Raw genomic sequence first — 26,969 nt, forward strand, 5'->3', positions numbered from 1 at the left:
TTATATGAAAATTTTATACAATTTATATTTTTGCACTAGTTGCATACGGTTGTAATTAATATTGTAAAAATAGTAGACGTCGTTATGACAACTGTGGCGCTGCTTTCCTGTGGTTAGGAACTCGTGAGAATCTCGTAGGAGGCGTGAAAAGGAAAGAAGGAGGCGCGTTTCGTCCGGTCCTGCTAGTGGACTTATCAGTAAGACTTTCTAGCAGGCCCTGCCTTAGACGACTGTGATGTTGGGAACTCGTTCGAGGAATGTATATGTATACAGGGTGTCCCCGCTAAAGTGTGACAGTTGCAATACTTCAATAACTATTGATGATACGAAAAAATTGTTTAAATAAAAATTGCAGGATAAAATAGGATCTTTATTTTGGCGTAAACAAAAATTTTATTTATGTTATTAATTTCAAAGATGCGATGGTGAAGTTTCGTTTTTTAAACGGAAGTATATATTTTTTTTTGGATCATACGATAGTGTTTTGCAAGACGAATTCATTAACCTGCAATTTATTTACCCTATTTTTATTAGTTTTCAAGATATAACGCTTGGAAATTTACTGATTTTCGGCGGAGACGTCTCGGCTTGAGTGGCAAGTCATAAAAGCGGTCCTATTGTTACGCTGTTTGACTCCGCCTGTTGAAACCGATAGCAAGAGTCTACGCTCGGAACCGCAGACCCGAAGAGTCAGTAACATGGAAAGTATTAACCATCCAAATTATTAACGACTCCATCCTCGATGCGGAAAACTTGGACCGTGATGGATAATACTTTCCATGTTTCTTACTTTTCTGGTCTGCCGTTCCGGGCTAGACCCTTGCTATCGGTTTCAACAGGCGGAGTCAAACAGTGCAACAATAGGACCGCTTTTATGACTTGCCACTCAAACTGAGACGTCTCCGCCGAAAATCATTCAATTTTCAAGCGTTATATCTTGAAAACTAATAATAATCGGGTGAATAAATTGCAGGTTAATGAATTCGTATTGAAAAACGCTATCGCATGATCCAAACAAAAATATATAGTGCCATTTAAAAAACGAAACTTCACCATCGTATCTTTGAAACTAATAATATAAACAAAATTTTCGTATCATCAATAGTATCGCGACTGTCACACTTTAGAGGGGACACCCTGTATGTATAGCAACTGAGGGGTCGGATGAGTGCTTGTGAGAGCGCGACTCCTCTGGTGGCGAACATGGGAGGCGGCGCCACATAACTACTCATTTTCAATACTTTTCAATGTGTTTTTTAGAACATTATTGGAATAACTAGTTGAAAGAAACGTGTTCGGAATGAAATTGATACTATTTTAGAGACTTGATCGGTAAAATACTTATACTAAATTTGTGTTATTCAGAGAGCTAAAGTCACTATTTTCGACCCTAGTTAAAGACAGGTTATATAAATATTTATAAGCAATTCATTTTTTAAAGAAATTGCATCAATTGCTTATGTTGATGTCATTAATATTATATTGAAATGTGAATATTATATTACTTTATTTTATTTAAATAGATTTCACCTACATCCTGCAAGAATTCTTTTTCTTCTTTCACAAAATATTTCTTATTTCGAAGGTAGTCTGTAAGTGCCTGATACTGCATTTGAAAAAGTTAATGGAAGTAAAACGTATATCTTTATATTATATGTTTATCGTTTTCGTTTTCCCATGATCGTCGTAAACATATAGTTTTCTTGATTAGACTTTGCCTTTGCCTATAACACATATCAACGCAAGTATTTAAGACTTGAGTTATTTAACGTACAAAGCGATAAGTGAAGTCATTATCTTAGAATATTATTTTCTACAGAGGTAATTTTTAGAAAGAGCTTTTATATTTTCTAGACTGGGATCGCACACGAACTAATTGAACAACAAATGCAACTTCGATCCATCTTCCTTCCTATTTTTTATCATTCATAGATTCTACAGATGATGCCATCCGGAGATGGAAATTCATTACTATTCATAAATTCTTAAAATAAGTTATAAGTAGACCGTGGATTTTTATGCAAATTTATATTTTTATTAATAGAATTGAAATGGACCCTTTGTAGAGGGTTGTCTTAACCCCTAACTGTAATAAGTCCTATGATTTAGTATTTCTTAAATTTTTGCATATTAATTAGTTTCTGTAGTTTTTTGAGAATTAAAAATTTCCCATAAATCCATAAACATTTGTAATTTAGTTACAAGTTTCTCAGTTTCTGAGTTACTCAATATTACAATTCTTTGTGGTATGTTACATGCAGAAAGTGAACGTTTATTTATTCTCGAACGTGATTGGCGGAACCATCGGTCCAGAACCGACCCTTGCTTCTTCTCGAACGTGATTGGCCGAACCACCGATCCGGAACATGCAGTCGACCATGACCTGGGGTATATATACCCCAAATTTTTCAGAGGTGCATTATTCGAGTCCCTGCGACAACAGTGACAACATGAAGTTCTTCAAGTCCTTTCTTCGCATTATTGGATTGCTGCAACCCGCCAAGGTAGATTTCATCTCTGAACTGCCTTTGGAGGTGTCGCAGTTAATTCTACGCAAGTTGGATCCTGAAGCTTTGTTGTGTGTTGCGCAAGTGTCACGAAACTGGTTGAACGTTTGCAGCACTGACAAGAGTTTACGGCAGTCAGCCAGACGTCATAAGCGGCGGAACAAGAGAAGAATGATGAAAGCCTTTGTAGATCAGGGTTTCCCGGAACTGCCAAAAATGGACGTTCGAAAGAAGCAGCTGCAGAGGAAAAGGATTCTCAGGGATGCGCCATGTAAGTTCGAGGCCGCCATTGTATTTGGAAGAACTGACCGCCGAGTGAATTTTATTAGACAGGATCAGATATCTAGCCCATTAGCTCTACGGAATGCTAGGTATATGAGGATGTAATTAATAAATTTCTTTATGACATATTTGCTAATGCATGTTTCATAGTTAATATTAATATGATGTAAGTATAGCAATGTAATCAGATTCTAGTAGTAAGGTATGTTAGTTAGAATATTATTAAACTTATTTTGACAGTTGTATCATTCTTCGTTATAACAATCCTTCATTTTCGATAATATTTTATGTACATTGGGTGTGCATATTTTGTAATTGATAAATCTGATGTAGTAAGAATTTTACTGAGAATGGGGTATGTAAGTATAGTATAATTTGAAATTATTTTTACTTTTGCATTCCAAGGCTCTACATTGTTATTGTTTAGTAATCATTATTATTTGTAATTGTTAGGATATTAATTTTATCTATGTGGTGTATATTATTCCAAATGAAGGTAATCTAACATACTAATAATTTAAATAATAAAAGTAACTTGTTTGAGACTGATTGGGTAGTAGAGTGAAAACTCGATAAATGTCCTTAAGAGTTGTTCCGTAAATGATACATTTTTATCCCCACCATTAGGGGGATTCCCCTTGACCAGTGAGGCGAAGTGTAACCGGAGACGTAGCGGCTATCTTTAAAAATCTTTATTGCCTTCGTCATCTTCGTTCAAATGTCTCTGTCAGTGTGACCACACTACTGTACAAGAAGAAAGTTTATTATTTTTTACTTTTTTTTCATCAAATTTTTACTATCATGTGGGGGAGATTTTCTACTTGAAATGAGACTAAACACGATATAAATCGGTCAATATTTGTTAGCATAATATTGAATTAAATATTGAGGAAGATATCAGTACGCACATGTTTTGGAGGTGCTATTAAATATCTTTCCCTAACTCCACTGAGACATTTCACTCGATTGATTGAACACGTTTTGGACAATTTCAGATTTTGTGCAAACTGAAATATTTTCAGAAATGTAATGTGTAACGGGTATTTAAACTGGGACGATAAATCTGGTTCTCAGTTCCTCTTTCTTCTTTAGCTACTGACTTTTTCTATGTTCGTGGCGTCGCACAGTGGGGCCATTGCATGCCAAACTCGGCAAAAAGTGGTTTTATACAAATATACCCACAATGAAATAATGATTCACTAATAGTTAATGGGACACATGGGCCATGATTTAGTGTGATTTTTTTTATCATTTGTCGATTTTTGATACGACTACATGATTTTGAAACGGTCAATCTTAAAATCATCCAAAATTATAATCATCGTTTATTGTTGCTTTGATTCTTCAAAGTAAATGATGAGTAATTGAATTAAATGTACTTAGTACGTATTTAAATTACACCAAAGTACACTTTTATATCTCCAACATTTTTTGAGTTATAACTAATTGAACATGTTCAGTTTTCATTTTATTTTTTAATTATGAATGCAGTGTGATTCAGTGTTCATTTTAGTTGCTTTTTGTAGAGTGAAGCCGTACCTTTTTTTTATAAAAAAAATTAGTTGCTACTAGCTGCTACTGCGAAAAATATAAAGATGATCAACTGTTTCGGCACGTGCGAGCGTCGGCGATTGCGAGTATTCTTATGATTCTCAAAAATACATAAAAACTAGGAAACAATGCATACATTTGGGGTCGCATTGTGACAGCCGAAGCGTTTGGACGTGTTATAAATTCCGTGCGTATCGTGAATGCGAGTGCCATCGCGAGTATTTCAAGTGAAGTTTCTCGTTCGTTTAGCAGTGCATTAAGTGCAAATCAGTATCATCCGTACACGGGAGCGTGCAAGCTCCTGTGGTCATTCTCTCATAAGCATCTCGGTGCAACCTTTTCACCTAAATGTTCTCTGCAAAGAACACCCCCAATGTACAGCAACGTCGAAGCTACACCAACGTCCTCCAAAGTGACAGTTTCCCGAAGAAAGAACAAGCAATCGTAATTGAAGCCAAAGAGGGAATACAGATAAGGGATTACGTCCAAGCCTTGGGAAAACTAACCAGCCCAAGCAACATTCGATTTATATCTAGAATTTCTAATGGCAGAATTTGTGTATTCCTCGCTACCAAAGAAACCGCGGATAACATCACAGGTAAATACAATCATATTAAAATCGACAACACAGATCTCTATCTGAGACCGCTCATCAACAAATACCAACGCATCATAGTTTCAAATGTTTACCCAACGATTCCACATGCAACAATAGAAGAATGTTTCGACGAGCTGGAAATCAAAAGAGAATCGGCCGTTTCCTTCCTAAGAGCTGGCATAACAGAAGAAGGCTACGCACACATACTTAGCTTCCGTCGGCAGGTGTACATACGCCCAGAAGACGTACACAAGGTACCAGAATCTATGAAAATAGAACACGATCAATCAACATACTGGGTGTACCCTTCTACCGAAGCAGTAAAATGCTTCATATGTAAGCAAGAAGGACATGTCGCCAAAAATTGTAAAAATAACGAAGACCGCCCAATGTGCAACGACACATCGAAAGGAACCCCCTCCGCCACTACTAAAGAAACGACTAAGATAGTTCCCCATATCAGCAACGCAAACGTCTCCCATGAACCAACAAGGGAAACGCAAAACAGAACAATGGAAAACATGGAAATACCGCAAAACATAGAAATAACACAAAATTTGGAAATAGTACAAAACATGGAAACAGACCAAACTCCTTCGTCATTAAAACGTACCCGTGAGGAAATGACCGACACTTCTAGCAGCACCACCAACGATATGATGAAGGAGCCAGTTCGTAAACCGCCAAAGAAAAAAACTATCAATTCAGACCCCACGATCAAAAATCTAGATGCTATGCTAGATCCCATAAAACATATGCTGGATGAACCAGGTAAATTGTTAAACTACAATCAGCTTAAAAACTTCATAGAAAAAGCACAAGGATACACTGGTACCAAGGAGACAGCCACAGAATTTGTAGAGGATACCAACACCCTAGCATCCTTTATGCATGAACTATACCCTCACCTAAAAGACAGGAGTATTAAAAACCGTTTTACTAGGATCACTAGAAAACTACTGAAACCTCCACAATTCAACATGTCAACAGATTCCCCAATTCCTTCATCCGAAGATGAGACAATGATTGAGCCACAGACTTTACCCCCCACATTTAACCCACCTCCAAATTAAATATCTACACTTCCTGAGAGCAACCCATGTTAAACAAAATTTTACAGTGGAACGTAAACAGTCTAAATACACGATTCGAATTCCTTCAAAAACTAATCCACGATCACCATCCAAATATACTATGTTTACAAGAAACAAATTTTAAAGGAAATAACTGCATCAGTATCAAAGGTTATAATGTTACATTTAAAAATAGACCGGAGGCTTTAGTTGCAAGCGGTGGAGTCGCAATATATATAAAAGAAAACATATACTACTCCGAAATATTACTCAAATCCAATCTGGAAGCAGTTGCAGCCTCAGTTACGCTACTTGGAAAGAAAATATCTATCTGCAATGTGTACATCCCGAACAACTATCAACTGCAGGAAGCGGAACTAATCACCCTTATGCAACAACTCCCTAAACCTTTTATTCTGTTAGGAGATCTGAATAGCCACAACCTGCTGTGGGGGTCAACATACACAAATACCAGAGGCAAAATTATAGAAAATGTGATAACCAAATCCGACCTCGTACTACTAAACTCCACCGAACCAACCCATTTTAACCTAACAAACGGCTCCTACAGCTCAATCGATCTGGCCTTCTGCAGTCCTTCCCTCTATGACACCATAGAATTTACAGCTTCTCAGGATTTGTATAACAGCGATCATTTTCCTCTATTTATCGAGTTAATAGGAAGAAATACAAACAACCTCATAATCACTCCCAGATGGAAATTTGAAAAAGCGGATTGGTCAAACTACCATAAAACAATAGAACAGAACGCTCCATTATTGGAATTTCCTAACAATGACAACTGCAAACGAATCAACGAGCTACTGGAAGAATTCGAAAAGCTAATTATTAACGCAGCCTCACATTCCGTACCAAAAACTTCCAATAACAAATGTAACAAAAGTCTTTCCTGGTGGAACCAAGAATGTGATAACGTAATAAGAAACAAAAAACATGCCTTCAACGTTTACAAGAAGCATAAGACTGACGCAAATCTTAGTGAATTCAAATTTAGAAGAGCAATAGCAAGGAAAACCCTGAAACAAGCCAAAAGAAATTCGTGGATGGATTACATATCTTCGCTAAATAGCAGAACAACAAGTGAAGAAATGTGGAGTAAGTTAAAGAAAATAAACGGTCAAAAATCCTACTCTGAAATCACTTCCATTAATGCACCAACCGGTTCCATCACAACTGATTCCAAAGAAATAGCCAACATATTAGCAACCACATTTGCTATGAACTCTAGCAATATAAATTTCGATCCAAACTTCCTCAACGCTAAAATTCAGGCTGAAAAATCTCTGTGGCATGACGCCAGTGCAGATAACAACAATTTGAATACCAAAATAGTATTGGTTGAACTCCAATCGGCGATTAAAACACTAAAAAATTCCAGTCCAGGACCCGATAATATACCAAATATCTTTTTACAACAAATGCCAAGGTCAGGAGTGGAATATCTCTTACAACTTTTTAACTGCATATGGCTTAATAACGTGTTCCCTGATAGTTGACATGAAGCAATAGTTGTTCCCATATTGAAACCAGGCAAAAATAAATCCCACGCTGACAGCTACAGACCCATTGCTCTAACGTGCTGCCTATGGAAACTATTAGAAAAAATTTTAAATAAAAGGCTGCGATGGTACTTAGAGAAGAACAACCTACTGGCGGAAAACCAAAACGGTTTTAGGCAGTATCGATCAACAATCGACAGTCTCGCCATGTTGGACTCAAACATATGCGAGGCTTTCCTTAAAAAACAGCACCTAATCACAGTTTGCCTAGATATCGAAAAAGCATATGATATGGTATGGAGACACCGGATTCTACAAAAATTACAGAAACTAAACGTCAAGGGAAATATGCTTCAATTCATTAGCAACTTTATCAGAAACAGATCAATTTATGTCCGAGTAAACGGTCACCTCTCGAATAAAACCATAATCGAAAACGGAGTACCACAAGGCTCAGTAATAAGTGTAACATTATTTCTAGTAGCAATAAATGAAATTACAAATATTTTCACCAAACCAGTCAAGCATGTTTTATTTGCGGATGACTGTACAATTTATATCACCGGGAAAGATATCAAAACTAGCCAACAAATTTTGCAAGACAATCTGGACAGACTCCAAAACTTTGGATCACTAACTGGCTTTAAATTCTCCAAGAACAAAACTATGGTAACTATTTTCTCAAGTAGTAGGAAGGATAAAAATTACCAACTCCAATTGTATCTCGGGCGACACCAACTAAAAACAACAGACACCTCCAAAATTCTTGGACTGGTTTTCGATAAAAAACACACATGGATTCAATTCCTTAAGAACCTAAAAACCGAATGTACCCGGAAATTAAATATCATAAAAACCATAGCATCAAAAATCTGGGGAGCTGAATTCCATATTCTGATCAAAACATACAAAGCTCTAATTCTCTCTAAAATCGACTAAGGCTCAATTGTCTATGACTCGGCAAAACCGCACCTTCTTAAAATAATGTCACCTATCCATAATGCGGGAGTCAGAATTGCATCCGGCGCATTCAGGACTAGCCCAGTCGTCGCATTACTAGCCGAAGCCAATGTACAACCACTTGAAGTCAGAAGAAAACAATTAAGTCTAACCTACGCGGTTGCCAAACTTTCCACGCCATCAAACCCTATACATGGCCTAATAATGTCAGATGAACAATCACTCAGCCTCCGCATAAAACCTACGCATCCGAAACCACTGAACTTCCGACTTAAAAAATACTTGCAAGACATGCAAACTGAAATTTCCCCAGTTCTCGTCAGAAAACAATTAGCGATTGCTCCATGGACAATACAACCACCTTGTCTAATAGACAAATTCTTACAACTCACCAAAAATACAGATCGAAACATCATACAATCCCTGTTTCTTGAACTAACTAATGATTACCCAAACCACAAACAACTATTTACGGATGGGTCGAAGTCAAAGAAGGGACAGGATGCGCAGTATGCACCCCAGAAGACAAACTCCTTTTCAAGTTACCGGATTCCTACTCAATCTTCTCGAGCGAGGCTTATGCTATCCTCCAGGCCCTGCTGTATGTTGAGAAATCAGCATACAATAAATTTATTATATTAACCGACTCCCTAAGTACTATATCCGCTTTACAAAATCTGGAAACCGACAATACAATAATACAAAATATTATCGAAAAAAATGTTGCTCTTAACAGCTCTGGGAAAAACTTCCTATTCTCCTGGATCCCATCACATGTAGGTATTAAAGGAAACGAAGCGGCAGATTCAGCGGCAAAAGAAGCGAGCACCTCCACATCTGAAACATGTTCTATACCTGTTCCCTGTCAAGATCTCCAAAAATATCTCACCAAAGCTGCAAAGGAACGATGGAACCAAGATTGGATAACCTCAAGACCTACTGCACTACACAAAATTCGCGACAATGTATATGACATTAGCCCGGCAGTTTACATGAACCGAAGAGATCAAGTGATTCTAACCAGATTAAGAATATGCCACACCAGAATAACCCATTCCTTCCTAATCACCAAATCGAACCCAATGGTGTGTGAAGTATGCAACGAACAAATCTCCATCGAACACATCCTAGTCCAATGCCCCAAATATTGTGCCAAAAGGATGCGATATAATATATCAAGCGTAACAAGCATGCTACAAAAGACAGACTCATGCAGGAAAATCCTAGCCTTCCTGAAAGATATCGGAATCTATCACAAACTGTAAGCCTTGAAGATAATTATGAACCTACATAAGTACCTTACAGTTCCAAAGCAATCGTGGTCACTCATAACCTAAGAAGGTGCATGCGACCTTAAACATTCAATTAATGCATACATTTCATTGTTTTTGCTTCGAATGCTATACAAGCATAAAATAATCACGAATTTGGAGCATTTGTCGTTTGACGTTCCTAACTTGTATGTTGTGATTGAAATATTTAGTGTTAAAATAATGGAATTTCCAATTGAAGTAGGTAGGTACAGATATATATGTATATTTGAATTCCGCCATTTTTCTTCATCTTCTATATAGTTTGTTAATACAGTTTTCGTAGCAAAATTTTCGTTTTAATAGAGTGACATTTTTTTTTAAATCCGAAGGTTCATCAGGAGTATGTGTATTCTAATGATGCAGTTTTATAACATCATGACACAGCATCAAAATCATGATTTTGAAAATAAACTAGAATTTTTAGAGTCGTCCTTAATGAGGCAGGATAATTATTCTGTGAAGTACCAGAAAATTTTGAAAACAAAAATTGCAACTTTGAAGTCCCGTTTCAAGAGAAGATGGCAATTAGACGAATAGACGACACGACCTTTACGAAGAGAAAACGAAAGAATTTATGAATCTATGAATGATTCTTCATCTGATTCTTCATTCGTAATTTAAATACGTACTAAGTACATTTAATTCAATTACTCATCATGAAGAATCAAAGCAACAATAAACGATGATTATAATTTTGGATGATTTTAAGATTGAATGTTTCAAAATCATGTAGTCGTATCAAAAATCGACAAATGATAAAAAAAATCACACTAAATCATGGCCCATGTGTCCCATTAACTATTAGTAAATCATTATTTCATTGTGGGTATATTTGCATAAAACCACTTTTTGTCGCGTTTGGCATGCAATGGCCCCACTATGCGTCGGCAAAATTACAATCAAATCCGAGAAACGATTCTTCTATTCCATAAGTATTCCTGACCGAACCCGGAGTAGTGCCATTTATCGAGTTTTCACTGTACTCCGCATATCAATATTATTCACTATATGAAATTATTTGGAAGACCAGTTGCAATGCGGCCAGAAATATTATATTTTAGTATTTAAAATAATAATTGAAATTATATGAACATTTCATACAATTTATATTTTTGCACTAGTTGCATACGGTTGTAATTAATATTGTAAAAATAGTAGACGTCGTTATGACAACTGTGGCGCTGCTTTGCTGTGGTTAGGAACTCGTGAGAATCTCGTAGGAGGCGTGAAAAGGAAAGAAGGAGGCGCGTTTCGTCCGGTCCTGCTAGTGGACTTATCAGTAAGACTTTCTAGCAGGCCCTGCCTTAGACGACTGTGATGTTGGGAACTCGTTCGAGGAATGTATATGTATACAGGGTGTCTCCGCTAAAGTGTGACAGTTGCAATACTTCAATAACTATTGATGATACGAAAAAATTGTTTAAATAAAAATTGCAGGATAAAATAGGATCTTTATTTTGGCGTAAACAAAAATTTTATTTATGTTATTAATTTCAAAGATGCGATGGTGAAGTTTCGTTTTTTAAACGGAAGTATATATTTTTTTTTGGATCATACGATAGTGTTTTGCAAGACGAATTCATTAACCTGCAATTTATTTACCCTATTTTTATTAGTTTTCAAGATATAACGCTTGGAAATTTACTGATTTTCGGCGGAGACGTCTCGGCTTGAGTGGCAAGTCATAAAAGCGGTCCTATTGTTACGCTGTTTGACTCCGCCTGTTGAAACCGATAGCAAGAGTCTACGCTCGGAACCGCAGACCCGAAGAGTCAGTAACATGGAAAGTATTAACCATCCAAATTATTAACGACTCCATCCTCGATGCGGAAAACTTGGACCGTGATGGATAATACTTTCCATGTTTCTTACTTTTCTGGTCTGCCGTTCCGGGCTAGACCCTTGCTATCGGTTTCAACAGGCGGAGTCAAACAGTGCAACAATAGGACCGCTTTTATGACTTGCCACTCAAACTGAGACGTCTCCGCCGAAAATCATTCAATTTTCAAGCGTTATATCTTGAAAACTAATAATAATCGGGTGAATAAATTGCAGGTTAATGAATTCGTATTGAAAAACGCTATCGCATGATCCAAACAAAAATATATAGTGCCATTTAAAAAACGAAACTTCACCATCGTATCTTTGAAACTAATAATATAAACAAAATTTTCGTATCATCAATAGTATCGCGACTGTCACACTTTAGAGGGGACACCCTGTATGTATAGCAACTGAGGGGTCGGATGAGTGCTTGTGAGAGCGCGACTCCTCTGGTGGCGAACATGGGAGGCGGCGCCACATAACTACTCATTTTCAATACTTTTCAATGTGTTTTTTAGAACATTATTGGAATAACTAGTTGAAAGAAACGTGTTCGGAATGAAATTGATACTATTTTAGAGACTTGATCGGTAAAATACTTATACTAAATTTGTGTTATTCAGAGAGCTAAAGTCACTATTTTCGACCCTAGTTAAAGACAGGTTATTTAAATTGTTAGGATTTAATGGGATTATATTATTTTATTGATTGGAAGCAAATAAGCGGGTTTTATAAACACATAACTTTATTTGAGACTTGCTCAGACCGTCCACGTTTTTACCACGTTTTTACACTTCTCGCATAACCTAACCTCTCTAAAACAACCGAGGAGCGCTCGGCTCCCTCCGCCGACTCTCGCTCACAATCGGCACTAGGCGGTTACATTTCAACACACCCTCTTAACCGACTAGCGTTAACAACCAATGTATATGTAAATCTGTATATAAATGTAAATATAGATGTTATTTTATTTTATGACTTATATCTAGATTCTAAACAATTTTAATGATTTGGTTTCTCAATTCAATGAATTTTGCCCCGTGTAGGGGTTTTGTTAGTATGTCTGCTAGTTGTGAATTAGTCGGACAATATGACACATCTATCAATCCACGTTTGTAATATTCATGTATGAAATGAAATTTAATTTCGATGTGTTTGTTTCGCTTGTTTACAATCCCGTTTTTAATTATACTAATAGTACTTTGGTTATCAATTAACAGTTTGGCTTTGATTTCCTTTTCTGTTATGGCTTCTAATATACGTTTTAAATATATTAATTCTTTACAACATTCAGTTGCAGCTATAAATTCCGCTTCCGTTGTAGATAGCGTTACCATAGATTGTTTTCTTGAAGACCAGCTAATCGGCCCTCCGTTATAGAATTGTAGCGACCGGTCGTGCGCACATGGGAAAGTTTCTCTCGTGCAAACGGCCCACGTAATTTACGACTCTCGTTCGTCGAAGCTGTTTTTGAGGAAGATATTTTCCAGACTCGCGTATCGAATGCGTTTAGTAAATTCTTTTCCTAAGTCCCTCAACAGCAAATAGAGACCGTCGTAAATTAGGGATTTCCAGAGGACACTCGACGCGTACCCATCGGAGTTTCGCCAAGTGGGCCCAGCGCGGGTGGTCCGAAGGAAATCTTGCAGTGAGGGCGCAACGTCGTCCCCCTCAATCACCACGCCGTTTCGAAAACAAGCACGCCGTGGGCGTAAGAAATAGGCGGTGATTTGGGAAAAATAAACGGCCCTGATTGGAAAGGCCCAACGCGTGGGGTTAACCAATCAGGGTTGTTTAACAATTTTGCCAGTGCAACCGAGGGGTCGACATGGAGACAAGCTAAGAAGAACACACTTGGTTTTGCGCGCTCTATCCGAGAACATCGGAAAAATAAAGAAAGATTTGTCACCCCACAAGAAGTGTAGTTCCTACAACAACCTATCCCAACATTGGTGACCTACGACGTGATCTAGAGTAGGAAGTGATAATCGTTTTTTTATTTTTTACTAGTTTTTGGTGTATTTTATATTTGACTTTTTACCTGCGAAAGACAATGCAGTCGGCCGGAAATGGACCAAGTGCCGCGGTTCGGGGTAGTGCCGCGAGTCAGGGCAGCGTCGCGACGCCCGAAATAGAGCGCGTCGGCATAAAAGTGCCGCCGTTTTGGCCGGAGCAGCCCGAAATCTGGTTTTGCCAGGTGGAGGGCCAGTTTGTGTTGAGTGGCATCACAACGGACTCTACGAAATTTTATTATGTTATGTCCCACCTTGACCCCAAGTACGCGGTGGAGGTCAAGGACGTGCTAGAGTTTCCGCCAGCGACCGATAAGTATGAGACCCTGAAAAGGGAGTTGATTCAACGGCTGTCTTCGTCGCAGACACAGCGAATACGACAGCTGCTGGAAAAAGAAGACATGGGGGACCGGACACCGTCCCAGTTCCTGCGACACATGCAGGGGCTGGCAGGGAAAACAGTATCGGAGGATTTCCTGCGGACGCTGTGGGCCAGCCGATTACCGCCGATGACGAGGGCCATCGTCAGCGCACAGGCCGACCTGCCGCTAGGGAAACTGGCGGAAATAGCCGACCAGATTCACGAGGGGACGAACCAGCCCCAGATAGCCGTCGTAGCAGCAGCCCATGGAGCTACGACGCAAGACAGCGTCATGGAGAAGTTGGTGCGACGGCTGGAGGCGATGGAACTCCGGTTGAACGAGTTCGGCCGATCGCGAGCTCCACGCAGTGCCTCCAGGAACCGCCGGAGATCAAAATCGCGGCGGAGAAGCCGATCACCCCAGCAGATGGACCACTGCTGGTACCACCGGACGTTCGGGGACAGGTCGACGAAGTGCCGGCAGCCGTGTGCATACACGTCGGGAAACTCGAACACCCAGCACTGAACGCGGCAGTCAGTGATGGACCACGTACCTGCCGCCTTTTCGTCCTCGACCGGGCTCGAAACGAAGAGTACTTGGTCGATACGGGGTCGGACCTGTGCGTTTACCCGCGCTCATTCATCAAGGGTCCGCTCCCCAAGACCAAGTACGAGCTCTTCGCCGCCAACGGGTCGATTATCCCGACGTACGGGTTGAAGCCAGCGAGTCTCGACCTGGGACTCCGACGCGCCTTCGTTTGGAGGTTCGTCGTTGCCGACGTTTCCAAGCCGATCATCGGCGCCGACTTCCTGGCGCACTTCGGCCTCCTGGTGGACCTCAAAGGGAAGCAGCTCCTCGACAGGACGACAACGCTGACCACGACGGGAAGGGTCGCCGCCGTCGACGTACCGTCGGTCAAGGCCATCGTCGGGGACTCTCCCTACGAGGGATTATTGGCGGAATTTCCAGCCCTCCTGCGCCCGACGATCCACGGTGGACGGCAGGTAAAGCATGACGTAGTTCACCATTTACAAACGACCCCAGGACCTCCGGTATTTTGCAAACCGCGCCGGCTATCGCCGGAGCTGTTTAAAACAGCCAAAGCGGAATTTGAGGATCTATTGAATCTCGGTCACATCCGTCCTTCTAAGAGCCAGTGGGCTTCCGCCCTGCATATGGTTGCTAAGAAGGATAACGGATGGAGACCCTGTGGAGATTATAGATTACTCAATGCCCGCACAGTCCCAGACCGTTACCCGATTCCGCATATCGAAGATTTTTCGAGGATGTTATCCGGAAAGACAATCTTTTCGACGATCGATCTGGTTCGGGCATACCATCAGATCCCGGTCCATCCGGATGACATCCCGAAAACCGCGATAACGACGCCATTCGGGTTATTCGAGTATTTAGTCATGCCCTTCGGATTGAGAAATGCCGCGCAGACGTTCCAACGGTTTATCGATACCATCGTTAGGGGACTTGATTTCTGCTACGCGTATCTCGACGATATTCTAGTAGCGTCGGATAGTGAGACGGAGCATCGAGATCACCTGCGCGCGCTTTTCTCACGTCTCGAAGAGTACGGCATAATAGTCAACCCGAACAAGTGCGTGTTTGCGAAATCGCGGGTAAAATTCCTAGGATATACGGTCAGCGCCGAGGGTACAAGGCCATTAGCCGAGAAAGTTAAAGTTATAGAAGAATACCCAAAGCCAGCGACAATTAAACAATTGCGCGGGTTCTTGGGTATGATAAACTTCTATCGTAGATTTATACCCGGCGCCGCCGTATTGCAGGCCCCGCTTAATCAACTGCTGCGCGGACGCAGGTTGAAGGGCAATGCCCCCGTCCTATGGACGACCGAAGCGGAGTCTGCACTAGGAAGTCTTAAGACTGCCTTGGTGAACGCGACATTATTGGCCCATCCGTCGAACAATTCGCGACTCGCGATCATGGTAGATGCGTCGGATTTCGCATTAGGCGCGACATTACAGCAGCGACAAAGCGGTTCGTGGCAACCGTTAGCCTTTTGCACGAAAGCTTTGTCGCCCGCGCAGCGAAAATATAGCGCGTACGATCGCGAATTACTCGCCGCATATACCGCGGTAAAACATTTTCGCCACGCAATCGAGGGTCGCGAATTTACGATCTACACGGACCACAAGCCAATAGTGTTCGCGTTCATGCAAAAACCGGATAAGTGTACGCCGAGACAATTTCGATATCTCGATCTCATCGGACAATTCACGACGGACATACAGCACGTGAGCGGCAAAGACAATGAGGTCGCAGACGCACTCTCAAGAATCGAGGCAGTAACCGCTCCGCTGAGTTACGCAGAACTCGCGAACGCGCAAGAGCGGGATACTGAGCTTCGGAGTTTTCTTGATGCGTCTGACACCTCATTGCAATTGAAACGTATACGCATAAATATAAGCGATGCACCCGTTTACTGCGACGTTTCAACCGGAAGCGTGCGTCCGTTCGTGACTCAAATCTTCCGACGCCAGGTGTTCGACCTGGTACACGGACTGTCGCACCCAGGTGCGAAGGCGACAGTGCGTTTATTGAAGGATCGATTCGTTTGGCCGTCGATGGAGAGAGATTGCCGAAAGTGGTGTCGCAATTGTCTCGAGTGTCAACGGGCAAAAGTTAGCCGACACGTCTCGAGCGAGGTAGGAACCTTCGCGTCGCCGTCGAGCAGGTTTGAGCATGTGCACCTCGACCTGGTAGGGCCACTACCAGTGTCAGGGGCAATAAATACTGCCTTACCTGCGTCGATAGGTTTACGCGATGGCCTGAAGCCTTCCCGCTCGAGAATATCGAGGCTGAGACTGTCGCGCGAACCTTCGTTTCGGGGTGGGTCGCGCGATTTGGGACACCGGCACGGGTCACCACTGACCGAGGCCGGCAGTTCGAGTCCCACCTATTCAGGCAATTAAATGTACTGCTCGGAAGTACGCATTTAAAGACAACCGCCTACCACCCCGCAGCGAACGGTTTAGTGGAACGGTTCCACCGACAGTTAAAGGCCGCGATAAAGTGTCGCGCCGACGAACGGTGGACAGATGCGTTACCTGCCGTTCTACTAGGTATTCGCGCCGCGTATAGAGACGACCTTAGGTCATCTACCGCGGAATTAGTATACGGCGAGAATATTCGCCTCCCGGCAGAAATGTTTCGCGACGAGCCGATCCGCGAAACGGATCCAGCGACGTTAGTGCTGCAGCTCCGCGAGCATTTCCGAGGGATACGACCGGTGAATGGTACACGTCACGGAATGAGAAAGACTTTCATATTCAAAGATCTAGCGACCACATCGCACGTCTTCATTCGGACAGACGCGGTACGGGGTCCGTTGCAGAATCCGTACGACGGGCCATTCCCAGTCGTATCCCGAAACGAAAAATATTTTGTAGTGCGGGTTAGAGGCAAAGAGGCGTCAGTCTCAATCGACCGGCTCAAACCCGCCTACATGTTAGACTCAAGTGCAGGCAATGAGCAGGTACGCGCCGCGCAAACACCTGCAGTTGTAGAAACGCCTAGCACTCCGCCAGCTTGCACGCAGGAACCCTTACGCACCCGTTCGGGTAGACGAGTAAGGTTCCCCGACCGCTTGCAAGTTGGGTAAAAAACATGTATATATTGTATATAGAGCAAATTAGATTGTACTTTGTATATAGTAGGTTTAAATAGTGTAAATAGTATAAAAAGTACAATAGTAAGGTAACGTTTGCACTGGTAAGGGGGTGATGTAGCGACCGGTCGTGCGCACATGGGAAAGTTTCTCTCGTGCAAACGGCCCACGTAATTTACGACTCTCGTTCGTCGAAGCTGTTTTTGAGGAAGATATTTTCCAGACTCGCGTATCGAATGCGTTTAGTAAATTCTTTTCCTAAGTCCCTCAACAGCAAATAGAGACCGTCGTAAATTAGGGATTTCCAGAGGACACTCGACGCGTACCCATCGGAGTTTCGCCAAGTGGGCCCAGCGCGGGTGGTCCGAAGGAAATCTTGCAGTGAGGGCGCAACGTCGTCCCCCTCAATCACCACGCCGTTTCGAAAACAAGCACGCCGTGGGCGTAAGAAATAGGCGGTGATTTGGGAAAAATAAACTTTGGGTTAACCAATCAGGGTTGTTTAACAATTTTGCCAGTGCAACCGAGGGGTCGACATGGAGACAAGCTAAGAAGAACACACTTGGTTTTGCGCGCTCTATCCGAGAACATCGGAAAAATAAAGAAAGATTTGTCACCCCACAAGAAGTGTAGTTCCTACAACAACCTATCCCAACAGAATATAATATAGCCTGACGTACTTTTTCTAGTCGTGACATCCCCAGCGAAGTCTGCATCGGTGTATCCTATTAATTCCCCTTTTTCATTTTCTATGTTTATACCATATGATAACTTCGCGTTGCTGCTACCTTGTAAATATCTTAATATACGCTTAGCCGCTATTACATTGCTACATGTAGGATTATTCATAAATCTACTTAAATAATTTACCGCAAAACATATATCTGGCCTTGTTTTTGATGAAAGATAGAGCAAACTACCTATCAATTCTCTATAAGGGAACACTTTATCCTCAATTGAATTTACATTCTCTTTGTTATCGCACATCGGTATGGATACTGCATTGCAATCATGCATGTTAAACTTCTTTAAAACATTAATTGTATAATCTGTTTGATCCAATTGAAGATATCCACCCCTTATATCAACATTTATCCCTAAGAATGTATGTACATTATTGCAGAACTTCATATTAAATTCTTTAGCTAATCTATTAATTAAAATACTTAATCTATCTTTATCTTCACTTATAATTATGCCATCATCAACATACACAGCCAAAATTGTGAAATTGCTACCCTTTACCTTAAACACGCATGGATCTGCCGGTATCGACACCAGTCCTACATCTTCTAGAAATTTTGTGAATCTGTCATTCCAACTAAGTGGAGCTTGTTTTAGTCCGTACAATGCTTTCTGTAACTTACAAGTTTTTGTGTGACCAGAGAAACCTTCGGGTAAGTGTATATATAAATCTTCCTTTAAATGCCCATAGAGAAATGCTGTCTTGACATCAAATTTGACTATATGCAGACTTTTCTGCGGAATGAGTGAAAATATTAATCGTAATACACTAAAATTAATTACGGGCGCGTACGTCTCTTCATAATCCATTCCCTTTCGCTGTTCGCACCCTCTGGCAACCAATCTGGCTTTATACGTTCCGTCCTCCTTAATTTTAAATACCCATCTTGTTGATAATATCTTCTTTCCAGTAACTTGATCTTCATTCACTTCTTTCCATGTTTCGTTTACTAATAATGACTCCTTTTCTTCATCAATTGCCTTTTTCCATTTTTCTGAGTCAACACTGTTCAACACTTCAGTGTATGTCAAATGAGCATAATAATCACCGTATCTCTGAGGAACTGAACGAATTCGAGATCCTCTTCTAGGTGAGCTCTGTACATTTTCCTCTTCTCCGGATGTGCCCGTTTGCCATGCTTCATGTGCATCTAAATCATGATTTCCAGTTTCTTCTTCATCACTTTCTTCAAGACGTTCCTGGCTCTCTTGCTCGTCATCTTCATTTGTTAATTTTATGGTACACTTATTATTTGGTTTTTCTGAGATATCATCTGTTTCATCAAATATGACATCCCTGGCTATTACTATTTTCTTATTCTTATTATCCCAGAGTCTATATGAATTTTGTGTATATCCAACCAGATTATACATTTTGTTCCTTTCTTCTAATTTTCTGTTATGTGTAACTATTTTTGCATATGTTTTGCAGCCAAATATTTTAATGTTTTTCATATTAGGTGCTTCATTATACCACTTTTCTGCAGGAGTTTTGTCTGTTGCTTCTGTGGGAGATCTGTTAATTAAATAAACAGCAGTTCTAGCGGCTTCACCCCACATGTCTTTATTTAAGCCTGAGTCAAACAGTAAAGCTCGAGTTCTTTCGAGGATTGTACGATTAAGCCTCTCAGCTTTTCCATTTTGTTGTGGAGAATATGGAGTTGTGAAATCCATTATTGTTCCATTCTTCTTGCACCAAGTCATCAGAGTAGTATTGGCAAATTCCTTGCCGTTGTCAGATCTTATTTTAAACGTTTTTATATTCCATTTATTCTGACATTGTTTTAAATAGTATATTATTGTATCTGCAGCTTCAAATTTACCTTTAATAGGAAATATTGCTGCAAAATGTGTAAAATCATCTAAAATGGTGACAAAATATCGTTTGTTATCCCATGTAGGTGGATCAATTGGTCCACATACATCAGTGTGTACAATCTCCAACACTCTTGTGGCTCTGGTTCTTTCTTTAGTGAAGGGCATCCTTGTCTGTTTAGCCCTTGCGCATATATCACAGAAACTTGTTCCAACATTTCCTGTGAGCTTTATACCGGTGCTTAAATCTGTTAGTTTTCTAAGATTTGCAAAACTAATGTGTCCAAGACGTCGATGCCATAGCAAGTTGTCTTCTGACCTTGCCAAGTATGATCCGTTCATTACAGGCATCTCTAATTCTACAGTGTACAGCCCATCTGGCGTTTTAGTTCCTTTTAATATTATTTTGCCACCTTTTTCAATTTCGACATTTCTTTTTGTAAATTTTACTTCTCCACCCTTATCTGTTATTGCATTCACGGATAGTAAATTCCTTGAAAGATCAGGAGCAGCTAATACATTTGTAAGTGTACATCTTGTTGAGTTAATGGTTCCTATACCTGTACCTTTTAACATACTGTCATTTTTGGCAGTTTTTATTTCAGTATTTGATTCTTCTATGTCTTGAAGCATTTCTCTGTTTTTAGTCATGTGCGTTGATGCACCTGAATCAACTACCCATTCATTAGTCCTTACGCTGTTTATTGTTTCAGTTACTAATGACAGGAAACATACCTTGTTAGCATCTTTTCTAGTTGTGTTATTTTTTTGATTGCGGAAATAACAGTTTCTTTCTTCATGATTTGTTTTCTTGCATATCCCACAACGTGACTGTGATCTCCAGTCACTATTTCCTTTGCCCTTATGTGTATTTCCTGTTTTATTTTTATAATTGGTCTTACGACTGTCTTGCCCTGATGCTTTACAGTCTCTGGCCAGATGATTTAGTCCATTACACTTATAACACTTCACCACGGACGTTTGGAACGCAACTAAATCTTCCTTATTTCTGTCAGTGTTGAGTCTATTTTCTTCAAGTAATAATCTTGATGTTAGATTTGTCATTGTTCTTTCTGATTCTGCTGTAGATTCCCATGCACTTGCAAAGTGTTTGTATTGATGTGGTAGTGTTGCAAGTATTTTAGTCATTAACATTGTGTTATCTATTTGTTGGTTTAGTGCATTTAACTTATATGCAAGATTCTCCAATGTACTTATATGTGTTGCAATATCAGTATTTTGAAATGTGTGATTGAAAAATTGTTGCAGAAGTATACATTTTTGTTGCTGTGTGTCTCTCTCATATATTGCACTTAATTTCTGAAACATCTCCTTGGATGATCTACAATTCAACAAATGGCTCAGCGGTATCTTATTTATTGTCGTTATGATTATTTTTTGTGCTTTAGCATCCTTTAAAGTCCAGTCGGCCTTTTCTTTTTCGGTCATGGTTTCAGTTATCACTTTTATACCGTTCACTATTTCATACAAATTCGACGATTTTAGCATTATTGTAATTTGGAATTTCCACATTTGGAAATTTGCACTATCTGTAAGTTTCTCTATTAGCACTGTTTCTTCGTTGTGTTCAGCCATTTCTTTGGAGATTTCTAACCACGTTTTAAATCACAGAACGTAATCCAATAAATCCTCTTATTAATTACTACTTTTAGTTTTTTTTTATTATAATACTGGGCCCATAACCTGTTAGGATTTAATGGGATTATATTATTTTATTGATTGGAAGCAAATAAGCGGGTTTTATAAACACATAACTTTATTTGAGACTTGCTCAGACCGTCCACGTTTTTACCACGTTTTTACACTTCTCGCATAACCTAACCTCTCTAAAACAACCGAGGAGCGCTCGGCTCCCTCCGCCGACTCTCGCTCACAATCGGCACTAGGCGGTTACATTTCAACATATGTACAGTGCGTAACAAAAAGTTGTACGCACCCACTTTTTTTCGATTATCTAACGAACGAGTTGTGATCCATGGATGAAACTTTTATACAATAAAGAGCATCTAAAAACACCTATTCTTATTATTTGTATCATCCGAATTGGAGCACACGTTCCCGAGTTGTGCAGCCGGAACAGTTTTCGGCTGGAACGAAAAGTTGTACGCACTTAATAAAAAATTAATTTAGTAATATATAAGACGCATTTTATTGATGGATACAGTGTTTTAATAATTAATGGGACCTCCTTTATTTTCTAATACTAAAAGGAGTCTCCTCGGAACACTTTGGATCAGTTTTTTGAGGACTTCCGGTGTGATCTCGTTCCAAGCGTCGATTATTGCGTCCTGTAGGCCAGCAATGGTTTCGAATTGTCGATGATCCTTATACACATCTCTGGCTATAATTCCCCAAACATTCTCAATAATATTCAGGTCCGGACTTATAGCCGGCCACTCCAAAACCGCGATATTCCGGTCCGCGAAAAACTTTTGTGTCTCTTTCGAACGGTGAATAGCGGCATTATCTTGCTGAAAAGTATCTCCATCATCCATATGAGGCAAAAGGAATACTTCAAGAGTGCGAATGTAGTCCTTCGAAGCCTGTCGACCGCTTAGAAATGCCATCCGCGATTTCTTCCCGAGCTTGAACGCGGCCCAAATCATAACACTTCCTCCGCCGGCTTGCCGTCTGACCTTCCGGGGTTGTTCCTTCCTGGTATCCTGCCAGCAGTAATCCCATCTATCAGGCCCATCAAGATTGAACTTCTTTTCATCGGACCACCACACATTATTCCATTCGGACGTCCACGCATGGTATTTCCTTGCGAACACCAACCTGGCTTCTTTATGATGCGGTTTCATTCTTGGTTTTCTAGTGATTTTCCGATATTTGATATTGGGATCTTCAACTAATCTTCTTCTAATAGTTGTATGGGATACCTCGTTCTTCAGTTCCGCGGAAATCCGGCGTGTAGACATCTTCCCGTCCGTGGCCAGCTTCTTGATCCTCCGAAGTGATCGCTCATCCAACTTTCTTGGACGCCCTGGAGATTTCTTCTTTCCATAATTTTCACGTAATCTGATGAGGTTTCTAATTACTCCATCAGATCTACCAAGTTCTCTTCCAATTTGTCTCATTGACTGTCCGCGACCGTACATTTCCCATGCACGGTTCTGCTCCTCCACGGATAATTTCGCACCACTTCCCATTGTTGTAGAATCAGAACTACGAGCGTCGATATCGCAACGACAAAAGACGAGTGACGATATTGTAACGACAAAAGACGTTCGTCTATTTCCAGTCTGATTCTACAACAATGTTTTATTAAGTGCGTACAACTTTTCGTTCCAGCCGAAAACTGTTCCGACTGCACAACTCGGGAACGTGTGCTCCAATTTGGATGATACAAATAATAAGAATGTGTGTTTTTAGATGCTCTTTATTGTATAAAAGTTTCATCCATGGATCACAACTCGTTCCTTAGATAATCGAAAAAAAGTGGGTGCGTACAACTTTTTGTTACGCACTGTAAATATTTATAAGCAATTCATTTTTTAAAGAAATTGCATCAATTGCTTATGTTGATGTCATTAATACTATATTGAAATGTGAATATTATATTACTTTATTTTATTTAAATAGATTTCACCTACATCCTTCAAGAATTCTTTTTCTTCTTTTACAAAATATTTCTTATTTCGAAGGTAGTCTGTAAGTGCTTGATACTGCATTTGAAAAAGTTAATGGAAGTAAAACGTATATCTTTATATTATATGTTTATCGTTTTCGTTTTCCCATGGTCGTCGTAAATATATAGTTTTCTTGATTAGACTTTGCCTTTGCCTATAACACATATCAATGCAAGTATTTAAGACTTGAGTTATTTAACGTACAAAGCGATAAGTGAAGTCATTATCTTAGAATATTATTTTCTACAGAGGTAATTTTTAGAAAGAGTTTTTATATTTTCTAGACTGGGATCGCACACGAACTAATTGAACAACAAATGCAACTTCGATCCATCTTCCTTCCTATTTTTTATCATTCTTAGATTCTACAGATGATGCCATCCGGAGATGGAAATTCATTACTATTCATAAATTCTTAAAATAAGTTATAAGTAGACCGTGGATTTTTATGCAAATTTATATTTTTATTAATAGAATTGAAATGTACCCTTTGTAGAGGGTTGTCTTAACCCCTAACTATAATAAGTCCTATGATTTAGTATTTCTTAAATTTTTGCATATTAATTAGTTTCTGTAGTTTTTTGAGAATTAAAAATTTCCCATAAATGCATAAACATTCGTAATTTAGTTACAAGTTTCTCATTTTCTGAGTTACTCAATATTACAATTCTTTGTGGTATGTTACATGCAGAAAGTGAACGTTTATTTATTCTCGAACGTGATTGGCGGAACCATCGGTCCAGAACCGACCCTTGCTTCTTCTCGAACGTGATTGGCCGAACCACCGATCCGGAACATGCAGTCAACCGTGACCTGGGGTATATATACCCCAAATTTTTCAGAGGTGCATTATTCGAGTCTCTGCGATAACAGTGACAACATGGAGTTCTTCAAGTCCTTTCTTCGAGTTATTGGATTGCTGCAACCCGCCAAGGTAGATTTCATCTCTGAACTGCCATTGGAGGTGTCGCAGTTAATTCTACGCAAGTTGGATCCTGAATCTTTGTTGTGTGTTGCGCAAGTGTCACGTAACTGGTTGAACGTTTGCAGCTCTGACAAGAGTTTACGGCAGTCAGCCAGACGTCATAAGCGGCGGAACAAGAGAAGAATGATGAAAGCCTTTGTAGATCAGGGTTTCCCGGAACTGCCAAAAATGGATGTTCGAAAGAAGCAGCTGCAGAGGAAAAGGATTCTCAGGGATGCGCCATGTAAGTTCGAGGCCGCCATTGTATTTGGAAGAACTGACCGCCGAGTGAATTTTATTAGACAGGATCAGATATCTAGCCCATTAGCTCTACGGAATGCTAGGTATATGAGGATGTAATTAATAAATTTCTTTGTGACATATTTGCTAATGCATGTTTCATAGTTAATATTAATATGATGTAAGTATAGCAATGTAATCAGATTCTAGTAGTAAGGTATGTTAGTTAGAATATTATTAAACTTATTTTGACAGTTGTATCATTCTTCGTTATAACACTCCTTCATTTTCGATAATATTTAATGTACATTGGGTGTGCATATTTTGTAATTGATAAATCTGATGTAGTAAGAATTTTACTGAGAATGGGGTATGTATATAAATATAATAAATATAATTTGAAATTATTTTTACTTTTGCATTCCAAGGCTCTACATTGTTATTGTTTACTAATCATTATTATTTGTAATTGTTAGGATATTAATTTTATCTATGTGATGTATATTATTCCAAATGTAGGTAATGTAATATACTAATAATTTCAATAATAAAAGTAACTTGTTTGAGACTGATTGGGTAGTAAAGTGAAAACTCGATAAATGTCCTTAAGAGTTGTTCCGTAAATGATACATTTTTATCCCCACTATTAGGGGGATTCCCCTTGAACCAGTGAGGCGAAGTGTAACCGGAGTCGTAGCGGCTATCTTTAAAAATATTTATTGCCTTCGTCATCTTCGTTCAAATGTCTCTGTCAGTGTGACCACACTACTGTACAAGAAGAAAGTTTATTATTTTTTACTTTTTTTTAATCAAATTTTTACTATCATGTGGGGGAGATTTTCTAATTGAAATGAGACTAAACACGATATAAATCGGTCAATATTTGTTAGCATAATATTGAATTAAATATTGTACTTGAGAGACTTTCTCTCTTTGTTTATCCTTCATGTGATGTCCTTTTCTATCTTCGGAAACATCAAAGAACGACGGATCGAGGTGCTGGGTACATTTTTCGAATAAGAGGTAGCTATTTTCAAACGGAACGCTTCCGCTGTTCCATAAGTGATCAGAAACTGCAACACTTATGAGATAGGAGGTTTCGTTAGCTACCACTGTTCGATAAATGTACTCTATCCACTGACCTTGCGAAGATATCAGTACGTACATGTTTTGGAGGTGCTATTAAATACCTTTCCCTAACTCCACTGAGACATTTCACTCGATTGATTGAACACGTTTTGGACAATTTCAGATTTTGTGCAAACTGAAATATTTTCAGAAATGTAATGTGCAACGGGTATTTAAACTGGGACGATAAATCTGGTTCTCAGTTCCTCTTTCTTCTTTAGCTACAGACTTTTTCTATGTTCGAGGCGTCGCACAGTGGGGCCATTGCATGCCAAACGCGGCAAAAAGTGGTTTTATACAAATATACCCACAATGAAATAATGATTCAGTAATAGTTAATGGTACACATGGGGCATGATTTAGTCTGATTTTTTTTATCATTTGTCGATTTTTGATACGACTACATTGTTTCGGCCGCGAAGCTGCTATGCCCTCGTGCTCTGTAGTGCGCGGACCGTGCGTATTACACAGCTCCGTACTGTGTTCCCTTTCCGCCGTAGGCTCGAAGGACCACCCAAACTACTTTGGGAACCGATGATGGTAAAAGCCCGTTGCTTCTGACTGAGAGCCCGTTGCTCTTTGGATGACGCGTGAATTTTTGTATTCTCGCGGAGACTCTGCTCGAGGTTGTACGGCTCGATCGAAAAACGAATCTAATCCTAGGACGTAAAACTACCCTTAACCTAAGCTCGGTTTCCCCTGCCAAGGTGACGAAAACGCGCAGCGCGAACCGGTGGGAGGATTGGTCAAGCCAATCCTCAAAGTTGTCACCTTGGCAGGGCG

General features: G+C 39.9%; 1 protein-coding gene across 1 annotated transcript; it reads left to right on the forward strand.

Annotated features, from left to right (window-relative positions):
- The first annotated feature begins 8,515 nt into the window (after positions 1 to 8,515).
- Positions 8,516 to 16,947, forward strand: LOC122400524. Its single transcript, XM_043402046.1, has 4 exons — positions 8,516 to 9,000; positions 9,228 to 9,501; positions 13,679 to 14,305; positions 14,371 to 16,947. The coding sequence occupies exons 1-4, from the start codon at positions 8,516 to 8,518 to the stop codon at positions 16,945 to 16,947; spliced, it is 3,963 nt and encodes a 1,320-aa protein (XP_043257981.1).
- Positions 16,948 to 26,969: the final 10,022 nt, after the last annotated feature.

The sequence above is a fragment of the Colletes gigas genome, unplaced genomic scaffold (genome assembly GCF_013123115.1).
Source record: "Colletes gigas isolate AHSC1104 unplaced genomic scaffold, ASM1312311v1 Colletes_gigas_Sc00018, whole genome shotgun sequence".
Taxonomy (NCBI): Eukaryota; Metazoa; Arthropoda; class Insecta; order Hymenoptera; family Colletidae; genus Colletes; species Colletes gigas.

Coding starts and splice junctions, on each gene's coding strand:
- LOC122400524 (XM_043402046.1), top strand. CDS start 8,516: ATGTCACCTATCCATAATGCGGGAGTCAGAATTGCATCCGGCGCATTC. Junction 9,502..13,678: donor ACATGAACCGAAGAGATCAA/GTGATTCTAACC, acceptor TACCTGCGAAAG/ACAATGCAGTCGGCCGGAAA. Junction 14,306..14,370: donor ACAGCGTCATGGAGAAGTTG/GTGCGACGGCTG, acceptor AGCTCCACGCAG/TGCCTCCAGGAACCGCCGGA.